This window comes from Apteryx mantelli, chromosome 3 (genome assembly GCF_036417845.1).
Source record: "Apteryx mantelli isolate bAptMan1 chromosome 3, bAptMan1.hap1, whole genome shotgun sequence".
In the NCBI taxonomy this organism is placed as follows: domain Eukaryota; kingdom Metazoa; phylum Chordata; class Aves; order Apterygiformes; family Apterygidae; genus Apteryx; species Apteryx mantelli.
Genome location: NC_089980.1, coordinates 92,547,901 through 92,575,825, shown reverse-complemented (window position 1 = coordinate 92,575,825; position 27,925 = coordinate 92,547,901). Strand labels below are relative to the sequence as shown.

At 34.2% G+C, this 27,925-nt stretch overlaps 1 protein-coding gene across 2 annotated transcripts in view; it reads right to left on the bottom strand.

The window, feature by feature from the left end:
• ASCC3 (activating signal cointegrator 1 complex subunit 3) overlaps positions 1 to 27,925 on the bottom strand; it is a 287,290-nt gene that overhangs the window by 120,893 nt on the left and 138,472 nt on the right. For both annotated transcript variants that reach the window (XM_067293927.1, XM_067293928.1), the window contains exon 14: positions 26,443 to 26,577. In XM_067293927.1, the coding sequence (XP_067150028.1) occupies positions 26,443 to 26,577 (135 nt within the window). The remainder of the gene's footprint in view (positions 1 to 26,442; positions 26,578 to 27,925) is intronic.

The following is a 27,925-nucleotide window of genomic DNA, read 5'->3' as shown; positions in this document are numbered from 1 at the left end:
TTTTGCCTTTGAAAGACTGTTTTCGACATCTAATTCTTTAAGCATGTATCTCCTGCATATACCTGCTGCCCTCTTTTAAGGCTGATATTCTAAGCAGAGGACAATTTATTTTCCTGCGCAAATTACGTTTGTATTATATTTACATGGTCCTTGAGGGGAAAAAAAAAATGCTTCATTGTTTAATTCATCAGTCTGCTTTGGCTGGGATTTGTAAGCTTGAACCTTTTTAAAAATCCTCTATCAGAACTAAGCAGCACATTCTTGTTAAGATATTGTAATTCACATAACATTATTTTAAGGCAGGCTAAATGTCTTACCCACGTAGCAGATAGAAGTTAAAGGAAATTTAAGAAAACGTCTCACTTATATCAGATATTCCACAGAGATTAAATTACCTGGTACAGGAAGAAGGAGATTTTTACTTCCTCACTTAATACAGTCTATAACAGCACAAAACAGGTGACAGGAGAGTTGCGGTGCTGCTTCCACAGTCCCTCTCCAAGACTGATTAATTTCCAGTTTTCATACTCTGCTTACTTACTGTGCATACATTAGTGCTAATGACTGTTCAAAAGTGTAAGATGACATACTGTGAACTTCATTTTCTTTAATCTTTTAATTATATTTACAGTCTTTCTTCTGAACAACTAATAGCCATATCTGTTCCAATCATTATGCATTTTTCTCGTCATGCATTTTCTCTCCTTAAAAATGTTTTCATCTCTCAACTCTGCCTCCTTTTAAAAGCAGCCTAATCTCAAATGCTTTTGAAAAAACTCTCTACCTAAAAGTTGAATTTGTTTGTAACACTACATTTGTTGAGGTGATGGAGCACTAGGATGAAAGCAATAAACAACATATATATAGTATATAATACAGCAATATTTTTCTTGAAATGAGTATGTCCATATATTTTATTGCTTGAAATAAGCAATGACATTTTAAAATTGAATATCTTTTTATTGGTTTAAATTTCATTTAAATACTAAAACGATAAAATTAACTGAAATAGGAATAAAAATACATAAAAATAAAAAAAATATTTTTTCCTATTTTAAGAGTTTAAAATAATGTTACCTAGGCAAACCAGCTCTATAACTTATACTGCAATCTCTATCAAAACATATTAATACCTTTCATAAGTAGAGGAAGAGAATCTTTCTCTGAATGTGCAGAAGTGAACCAAGTCCTGCAGTTCAGTGCTAAGGCTAACATCATGTTTGCGGGGTTTAGTAACACAGACGTACTACAGAGTTATCATGAGAATATCAAATTTCAGTGGTGTCAAGTTGGTATTGCTGAATTATGAATCAAAATCAGAATAAAAGGAGTGGAGCATCTTTGACTCTTGCAATCCCTATGAAACTTTAATTAGATTCAGTGTGATAGACACTTTAAAAACTTCTACTGTTTCACTTGACTTTCTCATTATGCATTTTGAAAGCCAACACAAAAAACATTTTCTAAAGCAAAGTCCATGATCACGTGACCATGCATCTTTAAAAATTGGCTTAGACTTCTAAGAATACTTTTCTTTCCAAATTCCAATCCAAACCTCTGAAACTCTTCAACAAAATTATTTCTTTCTCTTATTTTTGTATTTGGACATATCAGATGATAATTTTTAAAATGATTTTGAGCTCAGAATAAGAATTGCTAATCATCTTGCCACAGAATGGTATGCAGAATGGAAATACAGAGGCTACAGTTACCTACTGCAGAGCTGTTACCTCTACTACCCTCACTGACCATTCACTGGAGGAACACCTACCGAGACTACTTTCTGTGATAGTATCAGACAACCTTTCTAATTAACTTTATAACTGACTTTGTTTATTTTTGGCATAGCCTTTTCAATCTTGAGAGCAACTTGGTGAAGATTTCCTAAGGTTTCTTTTTTGAGGAGGCATCACCTGAGATAACTAGATAGTTCTATCATATTTGCTTAGCTGCTAAGACTGAAGACAAAAGGGCCAGCTACAGCAGTTTGATACGGAGAAATGCCTGACCATTTCAAACTGACTGACCATTTCAAACAGGCTGATTTGCCAGCAGCCTGCAATGGCAGGACTCAGTCTGAGATGAAGACACCGGCACCGTGGAAGTCTCCACGTGGGTGCGTACAGCTGAACGAGGGGTCTAGCACCCTTAAGAGACAAGGAGCATCCGGCAGCAGGGCGTGCAGAGCAGGTCTGCTGCTCAGCCACCACACGTCCGCCTGCAGCTGAGTCCCCATCAACTGTAATGGGAGCTCAGACACACCACACATGCATTGGTACCCACACGCAATCTCCTAATATCTATGTGTTATAATCCCAGGCTGAAACCTACCCTCCTGGCATGTTTCACGTTTGGACTAATGACCAAGCAATATCCTGGAAAAAATTAAAAAACAAGCAGATCCCCAAACAACTTTCCATTGTGACAGATGTCTGTTCTCACTGTCTCAGGTGGTATTGTCTCAGCACTCCCAGGTGTCACACTAAATAATAGCTCTTAATTACCACTCACTATTTCAAGTAAATTGGAAACCACTTAAATTTGCATCATCTGCCCTCACACTAATCCTTGTTTATTCTGACACTGAGTATCTCCTATCACAGAGAAACTGAAGAAACAATTGAAAAACTAATGGTCCTTCACATGAAAATTAATCAGATCATCCTATGGTTTTAAATGCCTGAACACTGCAGAAAAAAACATAATGGTAAAAATAGGAATGGAGAGTTTACGTTCTTTGTATCGGTGACAGCGGCAATTTAATGAGGGGATATTATTTATCACAAATACATTATGATACATTTCATACTTGTTACAAACCCCAAATGTAATTATGCACCTTCCCATAAAAAATTGCATTCCCATAGCATTCTCTTTGCCATGGACAAAATTATGCAATACATTCAGAGTCTGTCATCACCACACTCTGTAAAGGTCACAGGGCTACTTAGAAGTGTGGCAAGAAATAGTTTCCTCCAATGTGACAAAGTTGATAAGCACACACTATAATTGAAATGCTCCCAAACTGCTGTTGTCAGACAAAGAATGGGGTTAAATTCATAGTTAATCTCAACTTTTCCCTAACAAACAAAAAGGCTGGCAGATTCTAAGTGAATTGCTTATTTTCTTATCTGTGAAAATTTTTGCAATTATTGAATTAATTTTTAGTTTGAGGGCAAAATCCAAGAGTTTTGTATATGATGGAGTGAGTTGCCTGTGATAACCCCACAGCCTCTGAGAGTCCTCAGTACAAATTCAGGCACAGAGGAAAAAAGCTTTCCATCAATAACAGAAGCAAGGATAAACTTTGTGGAGAAGCCCCCTTCCCCTCAAAACCCCAGTTAAAACCATCAGCCTTCACTGGTAGAGAACTGATACTGCTTCAACATCCAGTTTGTTACGCAGCATACACTTGATATTACATAAAAGGAAACTGAATTCAGGAAAATCTAGATTACTACTTTAACTGATGACTTTCTCTATTTACATCAGCCCCCTTTATGGTCGCAATAAACATTGTTAAGTTTCTCTTCTGGATAAAGAGATACGAATTCATATTGCAATTTTTCAAAGCAGTGTCCAAAAAAGGCCTAATAGGGTATCACTGGGAGCAATCGATTCATCCTCACGTGTTTCCTCCAACTAGCCCCAGTTCTGATGCCTGAAACTAATGTCATACAATTATTCCATAAGAGTAAATAAAACCTTGAAAGATACAAATATTCAGTTATTCTCTTTACTCTTATCTATTATAAGTAATCAAATAATAAATCCAAACAAATAAGCAAAGCAATTATTAAGTAATGGAAAATAAATGCTTAAAATTTAGTCAGATAACTTTTAGCTTCCTAAAACTTGCACTGTCTTGAGAATTTATATTTGTTTCAGCAACAACAAATGTAGCCTATATAATAAACCTTTTACATATGTAACTTATCCATCTTTGGTTTTGTACTGTCATCCATTAACATATACAAGAAAGGAAAAGAGAAGAAGGGCTGGGAATGAAAGAGGGAAGGCAGGAAAGAAGGGAAAAAAAGAAATTTAACTCAGAAGTTTCATGTGTGAAGAACCCATCCTTCAGGTCAAGTAGATTTTCATATTTCTTCAGGATCAAATATGAAGGCAGAGTCCCAAAGTCTCATCAAATTTTTCATTTCCCCGTGTTCTTACCATTAAAAGTAAGGCTAATTGCCTACATATGCATGTCAAAGGGACCATTTGAGCTTTAGGCATCTAATACACACAAAGTAAATTATAATTCAAAGGACTTATTTCTATCTATTTAATATATTGACAGACTCAGAGCTTAAGGTGCTGTGAGCTGCACTTAGACTAGGATTGCATTTATGTCCTCTGCCCCACAATAAGTGCTCATTTAATTGTTACTTATGAAACAAAACTAAATTTTAAAGCGAAAAAGATCTCTGAAAATTAGTACACTTTAATTCTCAATCATCCTCAAAATGCTTTGACACCACCTATCTTTAGTGAACGATGGCCTTAGGGCTACCATAAAATCAGCATCATGTGTGCATTAACTAGTACGGCCACACGGTGGCTCTCAATACTCAGCATTTAAAACTACAAATCAATTTGACACTGACATAAAAGAGTACCCCAGACAAGAGTTTTGTTTTCTTAAAACTGTAAAAAGTGATATACTGCAGCTTATGAAAACACACCTCACTTTATTATTCTTAGAAACTTTTTTCATTTCCACACTAGAGAAATACTTTGAAGATACTTTAAATTTACTCTGTTATTCAGTGTCATGAACCCTTTTCCAAAGGATTCAGAGGGTATTTGCAAACTGCATCTGTAACCACAGCCTTTTTCTATAGTCACATATTCAAAAAGAAATCTAAGTTCTGATAGTTTGATTTTGTATATACAAATGATTTATTTATTATATTTTTCAATTAAATTAGTTTTCAACTACTTACTAGATCCAGTTCTGTTTCATGGTTAAAACTATGTGAACCTTCTATATTAAAACATTAATCTGCATGTGGATATCATCTTATACATCTTGTCTTTTTCCAATATACTCTAGCTCTATTCTTTATATTCTCATATTCCATTTTTCCTTTTACACAAGTATTAATAGCTGTGGTTTTTGTTGGGAACCTTCTACCCCTTTCCTTAGTCATTGAGTATCATAAACATCTTTGTTTTCATGTATTGTGCATCTTTCCCACAAGTGTGGAAATGTGAAATTTAAAGATTTAGGACACTGGACCATGGAGGGAAAAAATACTAAAACAATACTCTTAATAAATAAGGCTATGACTTTTAAACCAGTAAAAAATTAGCTGATTCTGCTAAAATAAAAAAAAAAAGAGATATAATGAACTTAGTAAGTTTTCTGTTAGAGAAAAGAACATAAACCATTCAAAGATGGAATTGGTGTCGACTGGCCATGTTAAGCAGGGCTGCAGCACGCTGCTGTGCAGGGTTGTGAGCATGACAGACATTCAAAACTCACCCAACAGTTAAATCAGTACTTAGGGTCAACACAAATGGAAAATGGTTCAGTACCACTGTAGTAACCAGTGAATTATAACTCTGTACTTTAAAAAAACAGATCAAAAGAAACTGGGTTCATAAGAGGAGTACAATTTCTTTCCTCAGAGTTCACATCTCTTTGAAATTATGTTCTTAACATGATGGTTGAAAATAATCAACCCCAATTTTCCCTCCTACTTTAAGATATTAATCAACAAATTGTATAGACCTGCATTGTACTCTGAAAGGATCAAAGAAGTCTCTTACAACCAGCATCTTGGATATATCCCTTAGACAGAGATCTTGGTTGTCACTTCAAGAAATATGCTCCCTCACAGGAACAAATCTAAGAGAATACCTGAAAATCACCATTACAGTTCTTTTGAAATTGCATGCCATGGAGCAAGAAACCAGACATGTTTTAAATGATATGTTGCAGTACAAATCTTTTTATACTATGCTATAACTATTGAATCTAGAGCACAGAAACCCATTCTTGAGTGTAAGGGATCATTAAAAAATTGTAACTACTACTGTTCAACTTATATGGGTGTTTCTAACCTATGAATCGCTGGGACAGATACAATTCACATTTTCTATTGCTTTCAGCTCCATAAGGTTCCTGAAAATCCACATTTGCAAAAAGTCAAACACTGTGCTCTGTTTTCTCTATGAAACAGTATTTTGTGGTGTATTAAGTTTTGTGTCCTCAGGGCTTACTCCAAAGCCAACAGCCTCTTTCCATCAGCTTCAATAGGGTTTTCAGTGAGATCCTTCAGCTGTAAACCAACTGGGACTCTATTCAATTATTCAGCAATGATACAGTTTAAATGAAATTATGGCAATACGATGCTAAAGGTTTCAAACTCTTCAGATTTCTTTGATCGCTGTCCTTGATAAACATACATAACACAATACATGAAAAAAGTGATCTCTAGAAACAAAGACTTTTCACTGGAGTGCTATGTTTGATTACAAAATTGATGTGTATCGAAGCCAGAGTGATCCTGTGCAGACAAAAAAATATGCAGTATTTTTTATCCTTGATGCAACTGTCTTTGATTCCAGAACTAATTATTTTTCAAGTATTACTACAAAGAGCATAGAAATGTTTTTGCAAAGCTTTTGATATTCTAAATTCTAGAGCCCAAGGGTTTGCCATCCCCAACTAGGTTTTTAGCATTTTGTCACCAGTTCTCAGTATTTTAGAACTTTCTAATTCATAAGCTAACATTGAACTAACTTCTTTTTTTTTTTTTTTTTTTTAGATAAAAAAGTAAGTATGGAAAAATCCCTAGCACACCAATTACTAAACTCAAAGTCATAACCTTAAATAGGAACACCACATTGATAAGGACATTTTTAACCTTAAATAGTGACACTCCAACTATGAGGACAATTTTGTACATGACAAATTCACATTTCATTTCATAGTTCTGTTAATACTCATGATCAAAACAAGTCATACAGCAGAAAATGATAGTTCCCTTTAGTAGTTAGCAGAAGCCACTATGGCTTCTTCAAAAATGCTTTTCAAGGTCACTATTCAAATAGATAACATACTTCTGTAAAAAACCTCTTATAATGAATTCTTTCTGAATAAGAACTTAATTCAAAAGACAGACATATACGAGAAACCATGAACCTTTCAAAGCTGACAGGTAGGATTTCCAAAGTAGAGGTTCAATTTGCCAGTGAAAACTGAGCGGGAGCCAGGAAATACGGCCTCTCAAAGAACCACAGTGCTGCCAACTCTTTGGTCACAAGGACTTTGTTAGTGTGCAGATTAGACTATTGCAGGTCTTGCCGGGTTCAGGGCTCAGTTGCAACCAGGAGCTGAACACAGCATTTTTCCCCACATAACAACAATTACTTTACACAGTTATGGAAGAACCCTATTAATTTTTATTATCTACAGATATTTTCTCCCAGTGATCAAAAAATTAACTAATTTAATAACAGTTTTACTCACCTATTCCAATATAAACTTCATTCTGGTCTTGGTCCTCTTTCTATCTATTGGCCTAATAACAGCAAAATATTTGACTACATTGAGCATTTTACGAGACTTTGGAATTGGTGTTGAATCAATTCATTACTCAGAGTTTATTGGGAACATTGTTAATTTTCTCTTGGATCTTTCTAGCATGAAGCAGTAAAACATTTCATCCTGAGCACGAGTTTCTTTTTACTTCACTGTTATTCAGTGCTTTACATATGTATACTACTGCAACCAAAGAAAAGGAGATTCTTAGAAAATACAGTATTATCATCACTGTAATATTATCAGTTTGCAAAAGTTTGAGTTCCCCAAGCAGTACTGGACCTCAATGATTTTTTTCAAAAATAATTTTGAAAAAAATATTACCACCGTTAATCAATCATACTGCCCGTTTCATTTGCTGCTTATGCCCCTTTCGAGAAAATTTGTTTCTTTTAGGAAATAAAGACCATTAGCTAATTTTTTAAAACTTCTGACAAATTTCATTAAAATCTTCCAGTATTTACGAAACATGCTGCCTATTTTCACTTCTTTCTCAGTATCCACATTTTCATAATTTCTTCCTTCTGTCACTGAAAAGATTCAATAGAAATTTGTGCATAAACTTTTGATATTATACATGTACTTTTCTTACAGTGAAGATAAACCATTACAATAAAGCACAACTTGTGTACAGATAACCATTTGAAATGTGTTTCATTAAAAGGTTTTTTAATGGTTGTGCAGATCAATTATCTGAAGTTGGGATATATAAAAGACCTATTAGCAATTTGATTTCTGTTGCATGGGAAACATAACATCAGTGTGAGAAGCTTACTTGTGAGGTACTAAGCCAAGACAGACATACGGCATACCCTAGTTACACAAGCACTGTCTCAAAAACATGAAAACTCCATTATACATGGACACCATTTTTTATTAAAGGGTAACAAACAGTATATATTTTATTAGATTTGAAATGGACCAATGGCTGATTAAAAAACTATGACAGTGGATATAAATATATACCCAATAACTCAACAGAGATAATGTAAGATACTGTAAGGCTTATAATCATGCGCTTCTATATGCATACATATACGTAAATATGTGTGTGTGTGTGTACATATATATATGTACACACACATATATATAATTTATAAAAGTAATCACAGTTTAAAGTTCCACTATCTCTGAATTAAGAAAATTAAATATTCAAACTAAAATTCTTCACTAAGGTTTTCTAACTATCATTGGTTATCAGAAGAACAAAATATTCTTTCATAAGGACAGAATTATACTGAAAAAGATTTATTTGCCTAATTAAAACAGTATTAAATGCGAACTATACCGTGAAATATAAATTCTAAGCCAAAAAACTTTCCCATCAGAGGGTCTTGTGCAAATTTTTTGGAAAAGTTTTCAGGCCATATGCACATCATCATCTGAAAATATGTCAAAACAGGATCTGCCTTGCTTTTCTATTGTTGTTTTTCTAGTTTTTCTTATAGGTTGGCAATGAATTTACCCAACAAAAGTCTGAAACTGAATGAAACCACTGCCTGAAATGCATTCCAATTCGTCCCACACATTCGGTGTCCAAATGTTCTTCTAGAAACATCTCCTCAGTTCTTAATGTCCTCTAAATATCCCATTCAAGAGAATTCATTAAGAGTGTTGACAGTATTAATCTAAAATGGCTTTTTCATTTGGAGTATTGGAAATATTAGGATACAGCACCCTTGGCTTTTTAGAATTTCTTAAAAAAAAATAGTGCTTTTTATTTAATATGATTGTTGCTTGGAAAACAAGCAGATTTTGCTGTTTCCACACCAGCTGGTGAATGTCATACAGAAGATAAAAATGGTAAGTCAAATCTTGCTTCCTAGTCAGTTTGATTGACCTAATAAGTAATATCTAATATTTGATAAGAAGAAACATCCTATGAAAAAAGCTACTCTGAAGTCAGTATTTTCCAGCATAAGTGTTACCTGAGTTCTCAAAGTGAATTAGTTTAAGATATTGTTCTACCTTAAGCCCAATAACTTTCTTATAATTTTGTGTGAACCAATAATTTAAGTTCTAGAATTTTTGACTTTCTCCATTTCTAGTGTTCATCGACTAATAGGAGTTCTTTAACCATTCGTATTGAAATTATCCAAAGGTGAAGACCTATTTGGTGAGATGGGGAGGGTGAATATTTAATTTTTCTATGAATTCATACCTGAGTATTGAAAATCACAAGTCTTTTCACATTGCTATGTCTTCTGTCTACATTCTTCTAGCAGTTGCTCATAAACCACATAGTTCCAAATGCGCCTACCAGTTTGTCAGCAATGTAATTTTTATTCCATAATACAGAATAAATTCAACTTTTGTTACCTACCAGTTCTCATTACAGTTCTAGCCCTGTTAAAACCACATTGCTGGGACTCTTGTTCCCATTACTTTCATATATAGTTTTTAATTCTAGTTCTGTCTTTTGCTAATGAGCTAAAAATTACTAACAAAGATGCATTTAAGCACACATTCTTACGTTGCTCATTCAAAATCTCAGGAGTGGCATGGTAAGTATACTGGTGTTTAGCCTTTTTTGTTTTTTGGAAATTTTTTGTAATCAATCTCCAGTGTTTTGGGTATAACCATCTGCTGGCAACAAAAAGGCGCTTCTGAAATAATTAGATCGTTCAAAAGAGATTTGGCAAAATTAGACAAAATTATGCAATTTTGCTGTGACAAAGGTGATGTGCAATGGTTATGTTACATCCTAAAGCACAGCTGTGTGTGGTTTTATACAATGCCAGATTAATACAGTCAGTCTACTCTTTAAAAACTATTTCATTTTGATATGACGTACCATTAATTTGAGGTAGTAAGTAAACTGTTGATGCCATAATAGGATGCTTTTCTTCAGGTCATTGATTTCCAATAAGCAGAGATTCTACTGAATCCTAGTCTAGTTCAAAGAAGGTTAAGAAAAATTCAAAAGAAATAGAAGATAACACTGAATGTTGCAAATGTCAAAGCTTCTAGAGCTTCTGCTCTCCTACTATGGAGAAACCTTGATAGCATCAATCAAATATAAAATATGCTAAAAAACAAACACTGACTCTATATGTGATACAACCATAAAACAGTAAAAATTAATACCAATAAATATTCGGTAGTTCTCTGGAAAAAAATCTGCACAACTTTCTGAAAGTATGCTTAACTGCTTTTTAGCCTACTTTGTTTTCTCCAAAGCAGCTCTGTGTCTCAGTGTGTAGTATTAACAGAGTATGGATCAAATACAGTTCACTCCCTCTTACTGGTTGCTGTTAATCGTCTTTTATTTCAAATATTTAAAAACATGCATTCATTTTAATGGTATTATCTCACAAATTCATCTTAGCTCAATATCATTCAAAACTCCAGTGCAAAAATGTTTCTGTCCAGTTCTGATTTACTCTGCATATTGTGCAAACAAATTAAAGGAATAGTTAAAAGCCCAAACAAGTTTGCTTAAATTAAGGTGTTTGGGGGAGCTGGAAGAAGAACGTGGATGACAACCGAAACACATTTCACTGAACATAGACAGCTAAACAATTCCATCAAACCATAATCAAATTACCTTGTATTTGAAAAGTTTTATTTTGAAAATAAATGAAATTATGAATATGAACTGAAGTGAAATTTAATGATTTTCTCCACCTGTTCTGTAAATCATGGTGTCTAAATGAAAAACTGAATCAAGCACCTAAATGTACTTTGGAAAAAATCTATGTTTAACACCGCCTGCATGCAACAGGAGGAAATTATTAATATGTAACTGAACAGAATATTTCATGCAACAGGTGAATTTATTCAATTACATTTATTCTAATCATGTCTTTAAAGAGACAGTGAGACAGAAAACATCACGGCAATATGGTAAAATAACCATCAAATTAGGTGTCCATCATCACCTGTTATTTTAAGTTACCACTGGTTGAAAACTTCAATTTAACAAAAATTCACAGTGTAAAGATAAACCTGTAAAACAATAAATACACAGGCTATCTATAAATAAATTCATATGAATCCTCAGGGAGCAGAGAAAAATGGTCACTTAAGAGAGATATTCTGAAGAAAGAAAGAAACAAACAAACAACCCCAAAAGAAGTACACAGATTTATCATAAAGGATAACTGGGAAGTGAAATACAAGTTTTGTTCTGAATTTTGTTCCTGGAAAGGCAACTACAAAGCGTGCGCTGTGATGGCCTGCATTATAAAAACAATGGCCAGTCACTTTTAAAAAAAATATTATTGCCTTAATTTTTAACCCCAAAGTGTATTTTGAGATTTTTGCAATGATCCTTTATCAATCAATCACAAGACTAGACAAAACTAAAATCTAACATAAGTCACTGGACCTAAGAAAATTTTCTCTATTTTCCTGTAAAAGAAATCAATATGTAGTTTCTAACAGAATGATAATCACTGAACACTATCAAGTCAGTTGGAGAACAATCTAATTATCAAGAAATACAAAGTACAACTGACTATCAACAAGCAGCAATATTCACTGCACAACTCAAACCCATGAATATTTAACTTTTCAATTATACTCCTTATTTCTTATAACTGTCGTAGCTACAATGTTCCAGGTAAACAGATTCCTGAGTAGATAAGGTTTCTTTAAATACCGTTTTCCAATTTACCATAAGATTTTCTCGCTAAGCTGCTTAAATTGCATGTGACCACAACCATTTGCCAGTATGGTTTGGTGCATCCCATAAAGAAAAGGTGCCTGAAAAATATGATGATTGCCTGCAGTCTGCCTGTGAACATATTGCACAAGATTATGTACTGCAGCCAAGAACTCACTGGCACATCTTGGAAGCTGAACATGTTTGTGAGACCTAAGGATCATTAGTAAATTAAGCTTTTTTTTAATTTCTTGCCTGGCTAATCTCCAGCCCTGACTCTGCTTAGAGGAACCTTACAGCTGCTGCTACCTCTGCCAACATGTGGGAACAATCCCTAGGAGCCCATGGCAGCAGAAAACAGCTGCAGCAGAGCCAGCGGAACTCGTGCAGGGAGGGCTGAGATACCTACAGTGATTTCAGTGCTATCCGATAACTTCTTGCTGCAGTGCTTTCAAATGACCAGATTTTGCTAGATTTTGTGCTTGTTATATCACAGAAGAAAACAGGAAGAAAAAGGAACATCATCCTCTCAAGAAATCTTACATATTTTTAATACTTGAATTTCATTGCAGCTTGTGAAGGCAAGTAGTGGCAACAATCAAGAGTGGGCAGTAGGGCATAGTTGCTGAAGTGGAAAAAGCATAGACCTGTTTCCCAGACTTGTGAATATGAAAACTGTTATATTGAGATTTTTTTTTGTCTTTTGTTTGTCCCCTAAACAGCTTGAAAGTTTTATTTTGAAACAAGTGTTTTTTTTTTTTTTTTTACCATTAGCATATCTCTCAGCAAACATAAGGAATTTTTTTCTTTACTTTCTGTACCTCTTGTATGTAAAAATGAGTTTTCAAGTCAAAATTGTCTTATCCAGCAAAGTTTTCGATCATTAACTACTGCTGAAAGGTACAGCAAATTCTCTTTTTGATTCAGTTTACATGATAAAGCATTCTAGTGGTTAACTGAAGGAGACTTTCGGGTTTAAAGGAAAAAAGGATGTTGCTTTTCTTTTCTTTTTGTCGTTGTCCAAAAATGAGCTTATCACTTGGAAAAAGACATGGAGCTCACAAATTCACATGTAAGAAATATCTAAGAATGCACAAGAATGGCTAAATACACCATACTTTTAATGAGTTCACTTATTATATTAAAATAAGTTAGAGTTTTAAAATAATATCAACACTGATGCCCATTTTAAAGAAAAATTGTATATTAATAAATACGCATATGCACTGACTGTGCAAGCTTCTGTATCTGCACCGAGCTGTATCCTGAGAAAAATGCAACTAGGAACTCAAAAAGAACTCTAAAAAGAGCATTTCACTTTTAACATACAATATTCTGTAGTTCTCACATTAACCAAAAAACCTGCTACATCTACTTATTAAAAAGATCCCACAGTCTGACATTAAGGAACCTGTACTAGTGTAATAGTGTTTCAATATCTCAGAGAGAAAGCAGTTTCAGTATAGTTTAATCAAAGACACTAAAAAACATCTTAGCACTTAAATAAAATTCACAATTAAAAACATTTTTTTAAACAATACAATTTTGAATTGCAGTTTCCATATTTACAAGCACAAATAAAGAAGACAGTTTAAGACTGTATTTCTGTACTGACTGAACGCAAATACTGCACTAGCTTGCAGGGGGTTGTGGTAGATTTAAATTAAGAAATTAATTTAAGAATTAAATAAGAATTAATTAAGAATTAATTTAGAAAAACAGTTTAATCACATAATAAATATGACAACAGTTTCAAATGATCTTTCTAAGAACAATTCGTATTAAATATGAAATTTTGTCAACAATGAAAGGGAATGCTATAGGCAATACATTATCATATAGTTTATCAGAATGTTTATGTTACTGAAAAGATGCATACAAAAGCATAAACCAGCTTTCTGTTGCTTTTTGTTTGCTTCTTAAACAAAAAGATCACCACTGCTGTCAGATATATTCGTAACCTCCAAGATCATTCTAGAAGAAAGATCTGCTATTCCATTTTGCATTTAGGAATGCCATTACTAACACAGCATAACTTCTGGAATTACCATAAATATTCATGGGACAGCTTTCCAGCTATAAACAGGACAAAACTAATCATTATTGCATATCAAATTGTAGCTTGTAATGGGTAAAACAGAATATATGATCAAGCCCACAGATTAAAAAAAAAAAAAAAAAAAAGCCCTTCTGTTTTTAACAGAATAACAGAAAACTGTTACCTATTGCATCATAATGTTGGAGGCATCAGGGCTTAAGAAAAAAGCCAAGAAACCTGAAATCCTGAGAAATAAAAATACATGCTGATTTTCAGAAAGACTGAACATCCATAGTTGATACAGCATTCAATCTATGCTGTATATTTTATACTTTCCCATTCATAATGGAAGCACTAGCAAACTTCAGTAGATACACAAAGTATGGGAATTTTCTCTTCAGGTGAGCCAAGGGTTCTCTATCAGGAAAGGATTTTTTTTTAAAGGGTATAATAAAATAAACACTTGATAACCCTAGTGCTATGCATACTTTACTATATATTCTTGGAAAAACCAATGTGTTTGAAAACCTAATTGTTTGCTTTCTTGCTATGACAGAGCAGTCTTCAGTCCATACACAGCACTCTTCTAACCCCCACATAGATATGGAGTCTAAGATACAATTACCTTTTCTGATACCAAGAAATTTCTTTACATGTTGTATTTTTCTGAGTATTCAAAATTCTGTTTGGACATATCTTCTACCAAAACTAAGAAGCATATGTATATATAGCACCATACATACTTAATAGAGAGAGAGGGGGGAAAAAAAAAAAGCTTGTGCATGCTATTGTGGCAGTAGTATTATGCATGTTATTATTTTATGCACTTAAAAACCCCAGGAAAGAGCCAGGAGTGACAATATGGGGGGGGAGGGAAGGGGGGAAGGGGGGAATCTGCCTTTTACAGATGTAGCTGCAGACTTGCTGTAGAAACAAGAAGCTTAAGAAAATTGACTAAGACTCAGTCATAGTCGATAAATTAAAAAAAAAACAACTTATTTTGTAGAAGACTTAAATTTATCATCTAAAAGTCAAAATATGATCCAGTGGGAACTGAAGCTACATAAAATGTAGTTGAAGATAATATATGATTTTTTAACAATGAGGGAAGAATTTAAGAAGAGAAGAGGGAATTTTCCTTTTCTGAAGGTATTAAATGAAGTCCAGATGCCTTCTCAGAAAGTAGAATAGAGGCTCTGAGAAGGAATTTGGTGAAATTCTATCTTTTGCAAGAGGTTAGATTTGACAACCAAAAGTATAATTCTGAAACTTCATATCCCAAACATCCAGGGAGGATGAAATAGCATTTGACTTGATGCCTGATCTCTAATTTTATACCTATAAACAACAGCAACTAAAAAGACATTGAAAATCAGAAAAATGAAATATAATAATATATCTTTGCAAAGACCACAAACAAAGGAAAACCACAACTTAAAGTTTTCTAACCAGCATTGCTAGCATTGATCCTGTCCACAATACCACCATTGGAACTAGCTGATTTTTGGCTATGCAGTTGCACTAATATTTGAGCTAGCTAACTGCATTCCCACTTCAAAATATGATGTAAAATACAGTTCTGTTTCTTAACATTTGTATAATATATGGTTTATAAAGCAATAATATAACACTTTAAAAGAACAAAAGTCCTTTGTACTGAATCCTTCAATCCTTCAAATATTTTCTGAATAATTCTGAATATGGCACTTAATTTTGCACTAGATTCATCAAAAAACACAAACTGCTATTTTAACACTTTGTTTTGCAACAAAAGCGTGATTTTGAATTCATCACTCATAACCCCTCACCACACTTCACTTAGCACTCAGGAGTGGTCTTGATTTCCATGAACTGGGCACCTTTTGAACGCAACTAAACCCCAACTGTGCCCCAACTGCTCCTGGGAGCTGGAGGCCAGACTAGAGCTCATGTGATGTAAAATGCCCAAGATATTTATACTGTGGGCACTGGGCCCTAACACCAACAGCATTACTCTACAGAGCATTCCCATTTTGCCATTATTTTATTTTTTATTTTGGCCTTCCCATTATTTTATAATGTAGCTGTAGCCTACAAAGGCGGATACAACCCAGAGCATTATGTTAAAAAGTCTGCATGAGCAAAATTGCACTGAGGTGTTAAAAAAAACTAGAGGTGCTCTGGGAAGGAGCGGATTGACAGCCATACATTTGTATGTGAGCTTACACTTTTAAAAGACTTTTATTTGAGACATTTTGTATTCACTTTTGTGCTTTGTTTATAGAACTTTAATGGTAATATTCAGCTACAGCCTATCTTGTTTGCCCACAAACCTAAAAAATTTTTTTTTTTTACTTTCTAAAAGTAACGTTTTTACAAAATAATAAAAAAACACATTGCCCACTTCATTCAAAGAGAACTTTTGTCAAACTACTATAAAATAATAGAATCAATTATGATCCTACATTCAGCTGAAATGGCATTTAAAACAAAATGCAAGGGTAAAGAAAATGTATTTGAACTGCTAGGAGCATTAAGCTGCCACACTTCTGAGCAGGGTTATGTTTTGAGTCAAGATCTGACATGATGCATTGTCCTTATGTTGCACTGTGATAAATGTTTTATTATTTCCTTGAGTAGATAATTCAAATTCTGGATATGGGAACAAAACCAAAAGTTCTACCATGCTTCAGCAGACAGACATTTGCCCACTCTTTTATCTTGCAGACCAATAAGCAGATAATTACATTTTTGCTAAATAAGAAAAGCTTACTAAAAAAAATTAGGAAAAAAAATTCTTCTTGGTAGTAGCTCATTGTTATGTGTAACTTTTAAATTACACATTTCGGTAAAAAATTACACATGTAAATTTTATATTACACATAACATTGCTTTCATCAGGTACAAATCAAATGAATGTCTTTAACATGCTGAAAGTCTTCGGTGAAATAAAGATATTGTATAGGCTGGCATTAAGCAACTGAGGACCTAACTGGAAAAAACAGAAACAAAATCTCTAATAATCTAAATTAGCACAGCTATACTACAAAGGTGCTCTTGCCAAGATACCACAACGGCTTTTGATAGTAAAATAATCCCATGATCTAATCCAGTGCACAGTGACACGAAGTTTGACTATAAAAGCTAAGAGACTTAAAAAAAAAAGTCATAAATAAGTCTACATCAAACTTCAAATGTGTTTTCTTTTTACAGCTCAGAAAAGCAAAGCAAAATTCTCTTTTTAAAAAAAGAGAAACTAGTGTTTATGCTATATTTTTATTTCACTTTACATTAGTCAACAATATACTCAAGTTAATAACAGTAACTCTAACATATAGAAAAATCACTGTGAAAAGTGAAAGTAACATTTTGCTATTGTTCACAATGTTTTTCCTCTGTAAACAGGCCCTGCAAAAACCGAAACATTCATGCAAATCCCTCTTAATACTAAACTCTACAGAACACATTTTTCTGCACCCAGTCAACTGTCAGGACTCCTCTCAGGAGTTCTGTCTCTGACCTTTTAGCAGTACTATTGAATAAAATATCTGTGAAAGAAATATGAAGAGCTCCATTCCCTTCTTACAGAGGCAATTAGCAAATATTTTTCAATAGTAAAAAATATAGTAATTATAAAACAAATATGAAACTTCAATATATGTTTGACATTTAATACAGCTTAATGTATTTGAATACAAATCTCACTTTATTTTAAAAGTTTTTAATAGCATATCAAATATTAGATATGTTATTAATAAAACAAAAATAAAATGAGGATTTGCTCTGAAATAATTAATGTCAAACAAATGATTACACAGCAAATATTTGATGAATGTTCTCTAAAAATTCATTTCTCATCATTTAAAAACATTTGGGAGATTATTAAGAGGATTGCTTTCAAATTTTAAAGGCAGGCAAAGGATACAGTGTTTTTAACTATTCTGTTTTTCAGTTCTTCTGGTGTATTCAAGTAGTCTTCACTTACACTTACTGTGCCTAGACTAGAACATGCATGATTTGGACATTACTTATTCTTGCAAGTCACACATTGGATTTCAGTATGTTTCTCAGTATCTTCTTCATCCATTACAGTGAATATTGTATACAGAATACAAAATAAGGTTTGTATTACATTATCAAAATCATTCTCTGACAGCTATTGCTAAATTTCATGTCAAATGAAGCAGCAAGACTGAACAGCTTGCTGTCTGATAATTTAATTTTTGGATCTGTGCCAATAAACATCACTTTCTACAGGATAGATCTTGTTAGAGAAACATGATATTATCTTTATAAAGCTTAACTTTATCACTCTGCATCACACAGGATTGGTATAGTACATTTAGACTTCTGTAAGAAATTTCACTTATATGGTATGACACTGGGAATTTTGTGCTATATAAAATCAATCTCCCTTATTAATGGGATTAAAATTAGGCAATGTTGATCTAAGAAATTAACTGCATAAAGAAACTCTCACTCAATAGCGCGTCTAAAGAGGTTCTTCAGAGATCTGATTTGACCCAAAGATATTTTGTACTGGTGATCTAAAATTTAAAACGTGGTCCTACTGATTAATGGTAAAGTTTGGAAATCAGAAGCACCTGAGGGAATGGTAAATGGTAGCTAAGGCAGGTCAAGTCTGCAATGCCATTTGACTCGCTTACAGGCTGAGCTGTCACTAAGTGTGAGTTTCAGCACAGCCAAAATGAAAGACATCTGGGAGCAAAGAACCTAAGTCACATTTTCAGAATGCATTTTAATAAGTAACAGCTCTGAAAAGCTCTTACATGCCACGTGCTTTGTCAGTTCAATACTCAATGCATTCTACAATAAGTATTCAATTTATTGTTTAAGACATGAGAACTGCTGTGCCAGGTCAGACCAAAAGTCTGTCTAGCGCAGTTTTCTCTCTCAACGCAGCCAACAGCAAATGCCTAAGGAAGAGAATGAGAATGGGGCAGATGTGCATCAGTGCTCTTCCCAGCATGTTCTCCTGACCACCAGAAATTTGCCATTCGAGGGCTTACTGAGTAGCTTGACATACTCAATAATAATTCATTATTACTTAAATGAGTAAGAACTCTCACAGCAAAATTTTTTAAATTGATGAAGAGAACCAGGGTGAGATCCTAGGTCTAGAGCAGAAGGTAGACCAACTCATACATGAAATAAGACACACATCAACACCATATGTATTTTAGAAATAGTTGCTGGAGCTCAAACAGAAATTACAGGCTTGATTCAGGCTTTGCTCAATTCTCTGTGTCACATAATGAACATGTCACATTAGCTGGTTCTTCTTGCCCTTAAAAATGAAAAATGAATTCATTAGTATTACTCTGCGGTGTTTCTACAACTCTGACTCTCTTACTTTGTTCAGAAACACACTTGGCTGTAATATATATATTCTGTCAGTTTTTATGGTAGAAAACTGAACTGTTGTCATTCCTGGTGACAACTGCCTATGCCTATACATGTAGGTTCCGTCTGTGCACCTATTTGGCGTTAAGGTTGCATCTCAGCTAGTCTGTATCTCTAGTCTGCTCCTCCATGAACTATTTGTGGAGGAACAGACTTCCTACACCTTCGGGTTAGCTCAGTGAAGATTGGTACTGCACAGAAGGCCCTTCTTAGTTACAGTACTTTAACTGGTGGATGGCTGGGGTTACAGCTGCTTGCATCCACGGTAGTTAACAGTAATTGTTTATGACCTTACAGTGTTTCCAGGACTGTTAATTGAGACCACATCTCTAAAAATAGTCTGGTCCCATTAAAGCTTTAAAACACCTATACAGTCATTCAACCTTTTCTTGATTTTGTATAAATATAGATTTGACTCACACACTTTTTCAAAACAAGAAAAATGTTTCCATCAGTGCTATTCATGTCTTTGATATTTATCTATGCAAGACCAGTTTATTGGACAAATGAGTGAGAAAATCATTTGAAGTAGCAAGTTGAGGGAAAAAAATCTTTTAAAGTCCAATTTGATTTCACCGTGCCTTGTTTCTTTATCTGTTCCAGTTTGAACTCTTTATTCTTGAATGACCCGAACTGTATTCTTGGTGCCTTGTGTAATGTATGTTCCTAAGGAATTATCTGAATTAGTACATCTTAGAAACATGTTTACTTTTTCAAAGTCACCGGTCCTTGGTGGCTCATAATATTCTAACTAACCCAACTTTTACTGGATGCAGACACAGAAAGACTACTGAACATTTGGTGTTTGTAGAGCATGTATAGCACAGTGATTGGGTGCCCTGACACTACTGAAATACTCCTTTATACATATGTACATTTAAACAATGTCTGAAGTACTTAAATAGCTAGAGAAAAACAAACAAACAACCTTTTGCTTTTGCCAATAGAAATTTTAGTGCAGAAAGTTCCCATGACAGAACACATGATCTTAATACCCTTTGATAAGATCCACTGTTAGCATTACTGCTATTCCTGTAGTCAGACAGTTCTATTAAAAATATTTACTTCTAAGAAAGAAAAAGAAAATTTAGACTGAACAGTAATAGTTTTAACAATGCAACAAACCCCCACATTCTTTAATCATAGAAATGGTGTACTCATAAAGCTCAATATGTTAGCCTTAATTGCTTGGCAAAAGAATGTTGCTAGGATAGTATTCATTTTACAGCTACTGATGATTGTTGATGCAGTCAGAGTTGCTGCCTTGGCTGAGTACATTTCATATTTGATTAGTATTATTGTTGTGATAACTGTATATAAATAACTATATGCCTCAAATATGTATGCTGTGACATACTTATTCAAAAGGTGATGTGTTTTTTCTCTAAAACAGCAACAAACAAGTTACCTATGAACATAGAGCAAATATTTTATCTCCTTTACATCTTAAAAGCACTTTCCATAAATGATACTTATCAGGTAACTAAGATGGAACCCATAAAATCTTTAATTTTTACAGTAAGTAAAATGAAAATCATTCAACTTCATATGTTGAATGGATACTGAAATGGGCCAAACATAAGTATGTAGGAAAAATTTATTGGTGAATTTTTGTCACAGACTTCAGTGTGACTAGGTTTTCACTTTATTGTTATTGTTCCCATTATTATTATATTTACATGTCTCAGTATACAAGCTGTTAAGTGTATCGGACTACATAAGTTATCTAATACTTTTTCCCAATATCTAGGCCACAGTTGCATGCATAAGAAATAAAAGCATGTGAATATGCATATCATACATTAATGAGTATCACATGTACTGGTCAGTAGAAGTATTTAATGAATTATTCTGTCTCTTGACATTATTATTGGGAAAGAATCAGGGCAGCCACCAGAACAATACGTGAACTGCTGCAAACACACAATTCTGTCTCATTAATTGCTATGGCCTTCACATCTCTTTCTGCTAACCAGTCCCTGGTTATCGATTCCTTCTGTTAATCAGTCATAATTCTTGGTCTTGCTTTCCAAAGACCATCAGCAGCAGCTTAGTTTGTAACTGTATTTCACCTCATCCTTAGTACTCCTCCTAGGTACTAAATTCTTAAGATCTCTTCAAATGCTATTGGGAAAGATTTCATAACTTCTCACATCACCCTTTCATGATTCGAGTTCCTTTTTAAGGTCTAAGAACACTCAGAACTGTACCACTCAAGTCAAACCACTCATTTCTACAGCTTTTCCTGAAAAAGGAGTAGACTTACAGTTTTAAGGAGGAAGAAAAAAAAAATAGCTTTCCCACATAAAAGTTCAAATTCCCTTTGAGGATGGGAACTGCATAAAATAAGTACATTTTGCATGAATGTACGTATTGACAATATTACATTCACATTTCATATTAATAACACATAAAGCTGAGCTTACAACTTAAATTTTCATGTTTGTTACCTCTCTCTCTCCCAATTTCTTTCTCACTTCCTGCCTCATGATGCTAAGTTGTCACTGCTTTCAGCGAAGATTCAACTCCTCAGTATTTATGCCATTTCTTAAATGTAAAAGAGGAGATACTTTTCTACTTCATGGCAGCTTCCCAGGGGGTTCTACCTTGCAATGCACTGAATAAGCCAAAGACTGCTCTCCTAAAAAACAGTCCTAACTCTTGCTGTTTGCCCTCATAGCCTTCCTCAGGATACCAAACTTCATCTTGTGGTGACTACAAACAAACTTGCCATTCATGACAACATTTGCCTCCAGCTCTTCCCTGTCGGAGCAGCAAGTCAAGCAGGGGTCTGGCTGGATTCAGAAGCTGTTCCCAGTGTCTCCATACAAACAGCATGGTTTGCCGGAACGATGCTGCATTGCCCCATACTAGAAGGTGGTTGCAACCCACCATGAAAATGAGGGCCTGCAAGTAGGAGACTTCTGCCGGTTGCTGGTAGGAAGTCATATGCACTACCTCCCCTTGGCCAGGCAGTCTGAAACTGCAACATCCCAATTGTTCCTTTCCTCTCTGGGCTTGAACCAGAGACTCAAGAAGCCCATCTCCGGTTTCACTGTGGAGCTCTGCACAGCCAAGGAGCTAATTAATATAGAAAACAATTTCCTCTCCTCCTCTTCCTTGTCTATCCTTCCTAATACAGTATATAAGATGCATTGCCTCATAGATGAGGGATGTAATCTGCCTTCCATATCTATAAGTAGACTTACATTACACCAAAACACATTCAGATTATAAAATATTTTTTGTAACAATATGTATATATAGAAATAGATTGCTTGTGGAGCTTACAGGTACTCCTTCAGATATCTTCAAGAACAGGCTGACATCAATCAGTCAGAGATGATATAAATATATGGCTGATTCTGCCTTTAAGTAGAGTGTTGACTAGAAGACCTTTTAAAATACCTTTTCTAGTATTCTGATTCTAGGATTTTCTGCTCAGGCTGAGGAGCACCCAGGAAGGAGGATAGCCAAGACCAGGATACTCTAGCAGATCAAATTTAGTGAGCCAACAGTTCACTCCCTCATGGAAAAGAGTTACTGGGGACACCTGACTGAATGAGTTTTTTTTGTCAGGCTGCTTAAGACCTACAGATGATAAGACAACTACTTCATGGAACAGACGATGAGTTTATTAAAAAAAACCCTGATTTCAAATGTTCTTTTTATAATTATTAAAAAAACCCAAAGAATCTTTGCTTGCTACTATCACAAATCTGATATTACTTAATATAAGAGACTAACATCTTAAGTTAAAAAAAAAAAACCCAAAATGGTAAATGGACACTGGTACATACTTTATATTATTCTACATGCTAAAGACTTCCTGTTGCAATGTGTATCCATGACACATTTTTTAAATAAAATATTGAAGTCAAAGATTCAGGCATCTCTAAGAAGGAATAATCATATCTTTCATACAATGACTACACTTTCTGTGGTGGCAGTGAAATTTATTGAGCACCAAATTAATTTAGTGGAAGTTTATTAGGTTTCTTTTGATTATTTTAATTATTATTTATTAGTTTACATTCCTAAGAAGCTGAGGTAGTATAATGAAAACCATAGTTTCTGGTTGTATTCTAGTATGTAAAATGGTTCTTCACAATACTACTCATGCTTCTTCAATTACATTTTTTATAATGTACAAGTCCCTAAACCTTCAGGGCAAAATAGGCATTTTTGTTATTGTAGTAACTCAGAAAATAATCCAAAGGATCAAAGATTCCCATGAAATATAAGAGAAGAAATCACTTGCTTTTAATTATGATGAATGATGTTTTGCTTTATTACAAAAATTAGAAAACTTCTGTAAATATCTTCAAAAGCAAAGTTGGATTTTTTACAATCTTTTGCACAGATCATCATTTGGAACTGCAGTCCTCAAACAATTCAAGATTTGATTTAAAACAGATGCTTGGATTCATAATAAATGTATGTGTACTGAGGTGGGAGGGGAAGAAGAAACAGCAGGGAAATTTGCAATCTTAGTTTATTTAGTTCCCCCTAAATCTCAGTGTGATGAATAAATATCTTGAGAAAAAGCAGTTATTTCAGATATGTGCCCAGCCAACCTATAAAACACCACTACCACTCTCTTAATTTGTACTATAAATACTACCTTAAGTCATTATCCAAGCACAGGTGGTAATAACCCATTCTCCGAATAGGTTTAGAACTTTTTTCCTATGGATTCCTGGGCTCCCACCAACATAAGAACATCTTTTCAAATTCATTTAATCCCAGGACAAACAGAATAAGTGAATATACAGCAGCAGCTTTCACTAAATTACAGACTGGGTTGGGTAAATACTCCTCTAACAGGCAAATCACATAGTATGCACTGCTGAATAACTACATCGTTTCCTAAGTTCATTGCTAATAACTCTGAGTGTCTATATAAGTAATGGTACCTTCAAGAGACTAAACTAATATTTTTTCTATATTAGTATTGAAATACTAATATTATTTTCAACAAACTAAGGGTTTTTCATACTTTGGTCTAAGAAATCTAACATGAAAAAGTTTAGTATTTATTTTCAGTGTTACAGTAGAAACACAGGCTCTCTAAGTTCAGGCTTGGTCTTATTTTTAAAACGCTGTAGATATTAACATTCAGTAGGAAAAGAAGGTTTTTAATATAATATTTTATGAAATATCATAAGGACATCTATTTATAAGCTAGCATAGTCTATAATACCAAGATAGGTATTTTTAAATATTTATCATAGTTCTCAGAAGTTTTGACATAAAGAACATACTTGAACATAACTTTTAAAAATCTTCTCCAATTTAGAACTTTCTCTATGTTTCAGAAATTTGCATTTAACATCTGTAACACCTATGTTCCATTCATAATTAGTAAGTCTGAATGAATTCCTTCACATTCTCTCCAGAGGTATAAAATAAGGCAACTTATTTAATACATTGAAAAAAGACACAGAATCTACCCCCTCCCCGCCTGTCAATTTACAGGGGCCAAAACTATGTAAGAGTTTGTCAACATATTCACCAGTGACAGAAGGTATCTTGAATATATATTAAACATTTGATAATGACTAAATATCTCCTCTATCTCCTGGTATTTAGTTGGGGAAGGAGGAAGAACATTATTTTTCAAGGCAAATTAACAAAGTACTGTTAACTCTAATCATTACCTTGGATAATGTAAATGCCATGGATAGCCATGAATAATTTGGAAGGTTCAACTAACACAGTTATTACAAGGAACTGTTACCATGCATAAAAATGTATACAGTTTCATCTGGCAAGTACTCAGCTACTGTCCAAAATACTAATAATTTATGACTCATATACATACTTCTTAAACGTGACGACATTAAGGGGGCCAGTCACCCATGTGATATTCAAATGACTTTCCCATTCTTGACTCTCAAATTGATTTTTACTATTTGATTGCCCACCATTACATGATTTATCAGGAAAGCCAGACGGTTTTGGAAAGATGGTAAATTTACAAGCTAGGTCAGATTAATACTTTAAGACAGTTTTTTGTCTTAAGGAGCAGACAATAACAGATGCTTAGGGAAAGAGTGCAACAGGAGATGCATGCTCTCCCAGATTCAGGAAATTAGTGACTTGGGGACTTCCTGAACTGGAAGACTATTGTGATCAGTAATTACCAAATCATCCTCCTGAACTTTTCCGGTTCTTTTTGATAAATAACCTCCTCTCCAATGCAACAATGGGCGTAAGAAATAAACAATGTCAGATACAAAAATGGGCTTTAAGCAACAGAGAACTTTACTAATTTAACAACAATTATAAATTATAAATTATAAATCTCCATCTATCTCATATATCAGGTATTCACGTAGATACAGTGCAGTGTTGCAGTGTTCCAAGCATATACCAAATAGCTTTGAGTCCTGGAAGGTAAATTGGGGTCTACCTAGGTCACACAGTTCTCTAACTCTTCCCAACAGAAGGCAAAGACATCTGGAAAGCACATTAGGGGAATGCTGGACTTCACAGCTTTCTTTCAAAAGCGAGGTCCACCAGATAAACCAAGCCCTGTTAGACTTTATCCATACTAAACTTTGCATACAAGTTATATCAAGCACAACTTATTATCAGTTTTTGTATAAAAACTGTCAGTAACAGCACTGGTATCACTTCCTTTATCTTTGCCATTACTATCCCCTTTTTTCTTCTACTCAATTCAGCAACTCCATACTTCCTTTCAGCGTCAAAAAAAAAAAAAAAAAAAAAAAAATCACAGAAGCTCAAAAAATGCCTCATCTAGTTCCAGCTTTGACAGTCCCTGAAGCAGATGAATTCTAGGATTTTAAATATTATCATCCTAAATTATTCACTTACTTGTTTTTCAGCTTGTCCATAATCTGATCCTTGGGATGGCAAAAAGTGACAAATATGACCATTGTTTTTTGCTTTTTCTCGAAGACCCATAGCAGTTCGTACTGTGGCATTTCTAGCATGAACAAACACCATCACCTTAAAACAGAAAGAAATAGGGCTGATGAGAAAAAATAAGTCTTGATCAAATAACGAAAACAATTTGATGACAAAATACGGTAATGAAAGCATTAGTTATGCAAGAAATGACATTCTTCTACACAGACCAACAAGATAACATTTTCACTCCCTTGCAAAGCAAGAAACCTTGAGCCAGGTCACTGTGAAGAGCCACAAATTGTTGCTGCAGTGTAACAGCAGAGATAGTAGTAGGAACAAACAGCAGACATAGTGATTCAACAGTAATATCAGCCTTACTGAATATTCTTCTGTCTCCTCTTCTGTGTTGCCTCCAGGGCTCGTCTAAGGTTCTATCGAATCATTTCACCCCAAAACCCAGCAGAAAAATTGTTTGCTCTTTTTCATTGGAACAGTTTTCAGGTTTATGCATGAAAAAACCCAAAGAGTCTGATGAGCAACAAAAACTGCCAGGACCACGTGGTGGAGGCCCAGAATGAGGAAATCGGATGAGGCCAGCCAGAACATTAACAGTGTTAGACTGCTGTGGAACTGCTCACGGTTAAGGAGAGAGATTTGAAAAGATGGAGACAGTATCTGTCCTTTAAAAAGATGGAGGAGTAGTGAGAAATTGAGCATCCAACGATGCTCTGTATCTTCACAAACCTCCCCCTCAATTCTTTTATGGTAATAACATATACTTTTCTAGATTTTCAAGCAAATTCAGATTCCTAGTGAGGCTGTTTTACACCACATAAAATAACCATAAGTGCAATGCAACTGGCAATAGAACACTTTCCAAATAAAGGAGTCAAATAATCAAAATCAAACACCAAATACTTTTTAGCATCTTAAAGATGCTGCTGTGAAAAAATAGGGCAGAGAAAGTGATGTCTGGTATCTTCTTCAAGAACAGCCTTTCAGTAGTCTACTGTTTATGAACCTAGATCTTGTCTACTGTACTCTTGAAGCACTCCGAAAAACAAATAAGTACAATAACTTATACTTAATGACAATTTCCTTCCCAAAATTTCAAGAGACAAAGAGTACAAGTCTGTAGTCATGTCAGAATAATGATGATTTTTTAAATAGCACATTAGCAAATTCAAAGTAGAAGAAACCATAGAAACTCGGCATATGTGTTTCTGGTTTTCATGCATATAGAAGAGTGGTTTTAATACTACCCTCCCCCCCCAATTTAACATAATAGAAATGAACCATATTTCTATTTTTTTACTTTAAAAATGCTGCAAAGTTTTAAAGGTTTTGTTTTAACCACATACAGGTTATATAGTCATGTAATGATGCTTACCATCTGGAGAACACTACACCCAAAATGCCAAAAAAGGCAACTTATTAAGGACTCAGA